Here is a 9,091-nt window from a genome sequence, read left to right as displayed (position 1 = left end):
GTGATGGTTCTGCAGTCAGCGGCCCTTACGACTTGGTTCACCGGGACTGAGATGGGCAGGGCTGAGGAGGGCGTCTGAGCGGTCACCTGATGCGGGAATGGGAGACACGTGTGTATCCATGGAAATGGAAACATGTGCCACCCAAGCTTTGCATTAATGCGCCAGTCTGTACAGTGAGGGCCAGTCGGTAAGCTGGATACGTAGCTTCCACCACACCTAATACCTTTAGCATATTTAATCCTTAAAATATTTAAACCCTCCTGCTTACTACTAAAACCAGAGTAAAAAAAAAAAAAAAAAAAAACCCTGAATGTTTTGGCAGGTTGCAATGGTTTGGCCAACTTTTTTTTCTCTCTCTTCCAAGTACACGTTTGGAGAGAGAAGTTGTGCTTTAGAGCAGCAGTGCTTCTCAAACTTTCAATATGGAACGTGATTCGTTGGAGAGTCTTGTTAAACTTCCCTTCGAATTCACTTCTGGATGCCGTGGAGATACACATTTGGTAATGGGCCCCAGATGATGCCGGGCTGCCTATCTGTGGACCACACGTTTAGAAGCAAGGTTTTACATCTAGTCCGTAAACTATGAAGGCAATTGAAGGTTCTTACAAAACAGCCTGTGGTCACTGCTAGTAATGTAAGAAATTAGATAAATCCTCACTCTTACATGGAGTCTTGAACGTGTTCTGAAGCAGGGTGAGTGCATACAATAAATACACTGAAATATACGAGCCATAAAATCAGAAGTCCAAAGTCAGTAACTTTATTTTCAAAACAACTTTAATTATAATTTAGTAATGTGGTATGAAGAGTGGTTTATAATTAAAAAACACTTTAGAGTCTCATTCTTAGTTAAGAGCTTTTCTCGTTAATGTTGATTACTTTTCCAATGATTTCTCAGGAATCAAATGAGTTGTGCAACTTGATGAACATGATACATTCATTTTTATATTTTTGGAGAGAAAAAAGGCAAAAACCAGTTAATCAAAAACAAGTATACTTAATCACATCTTAAAGATTTATACTTTACATGAAGGAAAATATCCAAGATCCTTTCTCTTTAGAAAATGTACAATTCTAACATAGTCGTGCAATATATACATTTTATCTGTCAAAATAAACCAGGTACAGATGAAAATGTAGCCATATGTAAATATAAAAAAATGGTTTCATCCTTTAAGGTTCGAAGAAGTAGTTAACACTTTTTATTTCAGACTTTACCCTCATGTTTATCTTCTACCTCTAGATGTTTAGTCTTTCAAATTGTTTAAAATGGGTATCTGTCAATACACATGAAGGGCATAGTCCTGAAAAGTCATGTATGCAGGTATTTTTCGTGTGCAAATTGAAAAAGTAAAGTTAGGCCATGGTGCTCAGTTTGAGGGATCCTATTTTCCGTTTAATGTCTTAATCGATATATATATATTTTTTTAAGTTTTTTGTTAGAGCGAGTTGGGGAAGGGTGGAGAGAGAGAATCCTAAGCAGGCTCCGCACCATCAGCGTGGGAGATTTTTAATAACTTACAGCTGTATATCAGGAGAGATAAATACATTATAAAATTATACTTTTTATGATAGTTTTTTTGTATAATCACTTACGTGATTAGGATAAATTGGGTTTAGTTCTTTTTCACAGTTAATAATTTCTACTATTTTATAAAGAACACTGCCAGCTAGAAAAAAATCTCCAGTTCTTTTGCTACTAAAACGAATGATGCACAATTTCAAGTCTCAATGCAGCTTCTTTACAAACTATTTTACTATTTTATATGGCTTGTGTGGCAGCCATGCATGAAGCAACTCTTTTTAATCACATTCTACAGATCTTGTCTATATATACCATTTATGAAATGGAAACTTTTAAGATGGTGTTTTTTAAGCCCCATATTATACTTACTTTTAAAGCAAAAGTAAGGCTGACTAGGAATACATAACTTGTTTTCAAGCAGTGGGGTTTTGTTCTTTGATTTCTTGGCTAAATACTCGCCTTTGCTTAAAAGTGTTGGAGAAATACTCCTCACTAGAGCCCCTGCCTCAAATCTGTTGCCCATTTAGGCCACTTGCTCCTGGCGCAGTGCTTCTCCGTTGGGGTGACTTTTGCCTCCCAGGAAGTGTGATACAGTGTCTGGAGATACTTGTATATTGTCACAACTTGGGAGAGAGGATGCTCCTGGCACCTGGTAACTGCCAGGGATGCTGCTCAACATCCTACTGTGCACAGGACAGCCCCCTGCAAGGAGTCACCCAGCCCCTTGTCAGCAGGGCCAAGGCAAAGAAACCCTGCCCCAGTGGAATAAATGGCACAGAGACCAGTGGCTAAGTTTTTAGGTTGTAGTAAGCCAGCTGCTTCATGGAGACAGTCCTGACGAGGTACACTACCTAAGCCCCGGCTTGGCCAAAGCGCTCAGGCTCGCCGTGGGCATGTGACCTCAGTTTAGTGCTTCTGTAAGAAAGGCGAGGCAGAGTGAAATAAAAGGAATGACCTGCTAGAATTCTTTGTATAGCACCCTGAAGAACTAGTCTGTATATGTACACAGTAGTTACATGGTTTCTTAAATATTCTTTATCAACTTAGGTTTTTCCTCCACTCTTTAAAAAAATTTTGGACTCAAAGTATTTGAATCCACACAGCTGTTATAAGAATTGGGCTTTAGCACATCTAGAGATAGCCAAAGCTATAAGCCCCTGCCATTTTATGGCTGATTTTTCCACCTGGTTTGTTTTGCTTTGTCAAATACAAAATAAGTTACCAGACAACACAGATAGCTCTAGATAGCTCTCAGGAGCCAGGCCAGAAGAGCAGTTGGGCCTGATGCACACAGGCACGTACTTGTTTTCAAAGTCAGGTTTTTTGAGGATTGTCTGTAATTGTAAGAAATCCAGATCTTCGACTTTCAAAACTAAAAGCATTGCTGCTGAACTCCAACCCAGTCTTCTCATTTTATAATGAGGACACTGTAGTTTAAAGAGGCCAAGTGATTTGTCCAAAGCTTTAGGTATGCAGTTTCTGACATTAAATAGTTCCCACTTGCCTTTGCCTCTGCCTTTCTCCCAGTCCCTCCTGGAGAGTGTGTGGGCTCAAACAAAAGAAGGTGCAGGAGAAACAGGTGGCGTTCCAAGGCAGTCCATTTACGTTAGTGACTGGGATGCTTGTTAAAATATGGACCACTGGGTTTCATCCTCTTTTGACCAAATAAGTGTCCCAGGAGTTGGGACCTAAGGAGCTACCTAATGAGCATACTTGCCTAGGTGGGAGTCATTCTTCTGAAAGTTTAAGTCCTCCGGCAACACACAAGCACAGAGGGTGCACCTGCTAATTTGGGGGCTTCCAAGGTCTCCTTGTAATTTGCAAATTCCCAAGTTTTGTTTTGTACTTTGTTTGCACTGCCTGAAATTCCAACAATTAGAAATTCACCATAGCTTATTTTTCTTACTTGTTTAGCAATAAAGGAAAATAGCTCCCTGGAGTTAAAGGGATTATTCACGCAAGTAGGTAAGTGAGATGATTTTTCTTCCTCACACCTGGTGTAGAGCAGCTGCTCCAACGAATTGGAGATTTGGATGAAGGCCAAAGGGAGGTGGCTAATGCTGAATTACTGGAGAGGAAGGCATGCCTTAGTGGGCTTCTAGAAGATGGGGACACCAGGAGGTAGGTGCAAGAGTGGTTTAGTACGGAAGGAGGAAGGATGCCAAAGAAATTACTCCTCTTCCATAAATTCAAACTAGGTCCCTGCCAGGCAGTCAAGTCAGCCAGCTGTGCATGGTGAAGGAGAAAGGGAACTTCCTACTTCTTTTGGCACAGGCTGGGCCTCTAGTAGATAGGATTTTACCATCAATGTTGTGATACAGATTTTAAATTTTGCATTTGACTTCTAAACTACCCTCCCAGCCCCCACCCCCTTAAATGGAGGTTTCCTCTGTAGGAAGCATACTCTAGGCTCCTACCAGGTATCCAAGATTGTTTTGATAAATAGATCATAGCAAAAAAGGGACTCTGAGAAGGCCGACAGCAGCAAATTATACCTTCATTAACAAAAAGGTCACTTAAAATAACCTCTGTGACAGCTCTGGATGACCAGCATAAGTTGAAGACCTGTGTTGTCTTTTTCCCCCCATCAACCTCAGTATCCAAGCTAATTATATAGCTAGGCCAAGTACTTCCACTCTTGTGGTCACTGTTTAAAAACAATCACTTTAAATGGTTGGGGTTCCCCCCACCAAATCTGAGAAAGGTTCTATTTTTCTTTAAGACTTCTCATGTTTGGAAGCATTTCATGTTTCTGATACAATGTACATATTATGTAAACTCTGGACCAGCCAGTGTAAAGGTCACTCCCTGCCCCCACCCCCTGCCCATATAAAATACATCTTTAGCCTTTCTACTCCTAGCCCCCCCCCCAAAAAAAACCCAATTTCTTCTTCCCAAACTGACCTGCAGTTTTCGTAAAGTATCAGGCGAGTTTTACCGCTTACACATAAAGCACTGGGATTTAAAACAAATCCATTCACGCAAACAGCAAACCCTGGCTGTGCTGCCACAGCTCACGTTGCAGTGAGACCGCCCTGGGGCTCAGCTGTTGAGTTCTGTGGTCTCGTCAATCTCATCCGCAGTTTTGGACATTTTTTCATATTTTCTTTTGAAGAAGCCAAGCTGTAAGGTGATGTACAGTTTTTACCACGTGTGAATTATTTTGTTATGGGGCCTCAGACCCCCTTGGCTGCCCACTAAAGCCCCTGTGGGAATCTCTGGGGCTCTGGAGAGGATGATGTGCAGACTATGACTTGGTCTCAGCTTTTCAGTGAGGAAATAATACACAGGGTTGAACTGAACAGCATACATTTTCCAGGGTCTGGTTTTTTTTTTTGTTTTTTTTTTTTTGTTTTTTTTTTTTTGTTTTGGTACCTGAACAAAACATTCAGGGGTCTGGATAAAAGGCAGGTTGGAAAAAAAAGTATCGGGATCCAGACCTTATTTTATATATTGTATATAAAATCCTTACTGATGGTTTTCAGGAACGGATGTGAGAATTTGCAAATAAATTTGCCTTTCCTTTTCTCTTATGATGGAGGTAGGTACCACATAAAACTTAAGGTTACTGTTTGATAAGGAAATTCATGACATATATTCAGGAGCCCCATATTTTTAAGTATGATAATTTTCTTACCTTCCATAAAACTGCAACCAGAGCTAATAGCAAAACGATTCCAGCAATTACACTTCCTACTATAACTCCAGTTGGTACTTCAGCTTTCTCATGGGGTTTCATTATCGTAATGGGAATCTGTAAATGTATGTATATATGCAACAGTTGAGTTAACTAATGGTAGCACCCCCAAAAAAGTGAGATGGTCTATTCAAAGTCTCTGATTTTATTAATGGTGGTCTAGAAAGGTGATGTCACTCGGTCAGGATATCATTCCTCAGCTAAACATTGTGCAGTATAATTTCTAGAGAAAATGCTTCTGCAAAGTACAGGCAAAGAATACAAGTTTTCTAGTTTCCTCCCTTTAATTGTGTCCGTATTTAGTGGTTATGTCATCTCTGACAACTTTAGATGCTTTATTTATGAAATAGGAACTTTAGTTTCTGGCAGTCTCATTGTCAAATGACAGCATTTGGAGTCCAAACTTGGAAGGGGGCAGGGGTGGCCAAAGACCAAACAAATCAACAACTCAGATGCCTTGTGATTAAGCAACAGCAGCTTTGTACCAGGCTTCTAAATATTGATTTCACTTAACTCTCACTCAAGAGTATTTGATGTGGATTGTTAAAAAGTGATAGTTAATAGCTCAGGGCTCAAGTTGACCTTTTCAGTGATAAATTGCCCTGGAGGCTGTGTGTGATCCTTTATGTCCACTTCCTGGGAATCTTTGTGACTCTGTAATAGAATGGCAGCCCTAAGAGTTCTAATGGTAAAATACTGTATATTTTATATACAGTAAAACCTTGGTTTGCAAGCATAATTTGTTCCAGAAACATGCTTGTAATCCAAAGTACTTGTGTATCAAAGCGAATTTCAGGAACCACCAGCTCAGTTGTGACAATGTGATATTCAGCATCACGGACTACTCCTATGGTAAGACATCGCTCGTTGATCAAGTTAAAATTTATTAGAAATGTTTGCTCGTCTTGCGGAACACTCGCAGAACAAGTTATTCACAATCCAAGGTTTTACTGTATATATATATATATATATATATATATATATATATATATTGTGTGTATGTGTGTGTACGTATATATATGTTTTTAGTTACAGAAAGAATCACTACCATTTCCGCCACAAAGTGTATTAAGAATACTAAGAACTACATTGTGGGCAAAGCAAGGTAACAAAAATCTTCCTGATTGGTTGAATACTACATGACCATGGCAGACTAGCTGCTGCTTATCACAGAATTTATGAGTTGGACTAAATTTGAGTCTGGCCTTTTGGTAATTCTGTTACTTCTCATTTGTATTTTCAAGGGATAAAATAAGGCTTTATAAATTTAGGAATAAAGTAACTGAATTCATATAGTTCACTGCTTAATGGCAGTCATATCTTTACTCTCCATTCCAGAATCTCCCAGTCTGGGGTCCATGGATCCAAAGGGATCCACGAGTATAAATTTTTTTCTCAGATTTTTAAATGGACCAGAGTTCAAACAAATTTAAGAATCACTTAATCTACCATATAGAGAGATAGGTCAGATTATTATCTGGATTCCAAATATTCAAAAAATCATCCAGAATATTTGGATTCAAAATCTAGTTTCATAGGCAATTAATAGTTGGCCTTTGTTATTTACCAATATTGCTCAGAGAAAACCAAGAAAAAAAAATCTAAAGGTTCATTAAAATTGCTAATTTCAAATTATAACTTATTTACTAGTACTTTCTGGAAAAAAAAACCAAAGACCTCAGCAGATACTCAGATAGTCTGAACACTACATTTTTCTAAAATGAACTGTTAAAATATCTATAGTACTGCTAACTTCATAATACTTTGAATTTGAAGTCCACATTTCCTTTGGCTCCATTTCTGATTTTCCATGCCCCAGCCTCTGAAGAGTGGGTGTGGGCCTTGACTGAGGGTCTTAAGCTAGAGGCCAAACAGCATCCTCTTTTGGAATAATTTCCCCTGGGACCAGAGTGAGATACCAGGGCCATGTGTGAGCCTTACTCTCAAGTATGGAGAGAGGTCCAGAGTTCACAGGGCCATTGGCTTTTTAATGGCTACAACAGTGGACTGAGGCCAGCTGCCAGGCTGGTCTTTGGGATAGAGTCTTAAACTGGCTTCTAGTTTGTAACAAAAGCATTAGGAGGAAAAATGGAAAGGGCTCTGCCAGCAGATTAGCAAAGCATGGAAATCCTGCTCTATCTAAATATGGCATATTCCAACCAGAGGCTCACTGCAAAGGAAAGTTGTCCTGTGCCAGCCCTTAGAACAGTGAGCCTTTGTTTTCTCTAAAAGTGCATTTCTTTGCAAGACCCTTTTTTTGTTTTATATCAAGGGGAACGTTTATAATTTTCTAGACTATAAGAACTAATGAATGGACCCTATACACAGTGCCAGTATGTAGCTATAAGGAATACTAAAAAAAAAAAAAAAAAAAAAAAAAGCCCTCTAATAAATGCCTTATTTATTAAGCATACTTAAGCACTTTCTCTTTAAAAAATACTGTAAAATACAATCTGTGATTCAAATAAGAATGACCTGAATGTTATGGCCTGTGACCTAGACTGTTTTGTGAAATCAAGAGAAGGAAGGAAGAGCTGGTGGTGCTGCTTTAGGCACGGAGGAAGGAGTCACAAGTAAGATGAACCCCCTCTGTTGTGCCTTCTGCTGCACTGTCACTGCTGGTCCAGCTTTGCCAACAAAGGGAGGTGGGGGTGGGGAATGTGGAGGACAAGTACTTCACTGGACTTGCTTGAGTAGCAGATACCTTTGCCAAAAAGCTCAACCTCACATCAGGTTTTTAGAGTTTCAGTTATATTCTATACCCATGTAGGTAAGAAGAACCACTACTCTCAAGTTTTCAGAAACGGAATGCCTATCAAAGACCAGTGCCTACTAGGAGTGATAAGGTATACTCACTGTGACTGTGTTTTCTTCGATCACATATATCTGAGGGTTATAGGTGTTTATTTCTGCAGATGCGGTCAGCTGTACTGTCTGGAAAGTTGACTGGAACATAGAAATAAAATACATGTTTTATCTTAGCAGAAATGAACACATGAAATTGGCCTGTTATTATTTATTTCCTTGAGGGAAAGGACAAGAGCAAATGGCAGCTCTGAAGACTCCAGAATCTTGGTGTTCTTGAGTTGGTGATCTGTGGAGGACCACACATGAGAAGGACCTGGGAGACTAAACACGTGGGGTGGGCGGGCCCTGCCACAATCGCAAATTAAACCTCAGCGGGAAGGGGGGTGCAGGCGTTGGGGATGAAGTCCAGGCATTGTAGGTTAAAAAGAGCTCCTCAGGTCTAACTTGAAAACAGTTAAAAAAAAAAACAACAAAAAAAAAAACAAAGGTTTAGAAATGAAGCTTTTAATTGGGAAAGATCACGGTTCAGATTTTTTAAAACTTTATGAAGTTTTTCAACATGAGGGAAAGTTGCAAGCTTGATGTTTTTATAGATTTACCTAAGTCAAATAATGGAATGGAAAATCAAATTAAAAACAGTAGAAATACACTTAGACTTGACCATGCAGGTCAGCAGACACCCTGAACCTTTTGTCAAGCTACATGAGTAATTTCAGGTTTCCTAATCTAAGTGTTTCCATAAAAAAAATACTGTATTTGGTGCAGACATATACGAAGGACACAGATTTTATGCTGTTACTAGTAACCACCTAACTTGAAATAGCTTTTACATGTATTCCTGGATCTAGTTACAAGAAAATTCTTTTTCAATGGATACATTATTGATGTGTATTTTGTTTTTTTCTGTAATGCAATTCTCGGGACTGATGCTTGCTTTGAAATAGCATACAATGCCCAGATTGGAGAACTGCCTTCGTATGCTCTGGCTACTAGGATTCAGTTTTTCTGGTTACCAAGGCACATGTTTCAACATACCACATGAGGTAATTTGCTAAATTATA

At 39.2% G+C, this 9,091-nt stretch overlaps 1 protein-coding gene across 1 annotated transcript in view; it reads right to left on the bottom strand.

The window, feature by feature from the left end:
* Positions 1-4,392: 4,392 nt before the first annotated feature.
* ITGA2 (integrin subunit alpha 2) overlaps positions 4,393-9,091 on the bottom strand; it is a 105,996-nt gene continuing 101,297 nt past the window's right edge. The window contains exons 28-30 of the mRNA XM_058719459.1: positions 8,079-8,168; positions 5,163-5,279; positions 4,393-4,648 (exon numbers count right to left, since the gene is read on the bottom strand). Of these exons, the coding sequence (XP_058575442.1) occupies positions 4,568-4,648; positions 5,163-5,279; positions 8,079-8,168 (288 nt within the window). The 3' untranslated portion in view covers positions 4,393-4,567. The remainder of the gene's footprint in view (positions 4,649-5,162; positions 5,280-8,078; positions 8,169-9,091) is intronic.

The sequence above is a fragment of the Neofelis nebulosa genome, chromosome 1 (genome assembly GCF_028018385.1).
Source record: "Neofelis nebulosa isolate mNeoNeb1 chromosome 1, mNeoNeb1.pri, whole genome shotgun sequence".
Taxonomy (NCBI): domain Eukaryota; kingdom Metazoa; phylum Chordata; class Mammalia; order Carnivora; family Felidae; genus Neofelis; species Neofelis nebulosa.
Note: the sequence above shows the minus strand (reverse complement) of the source record. Positions and strands in the feature narration are given on the sequence as shown.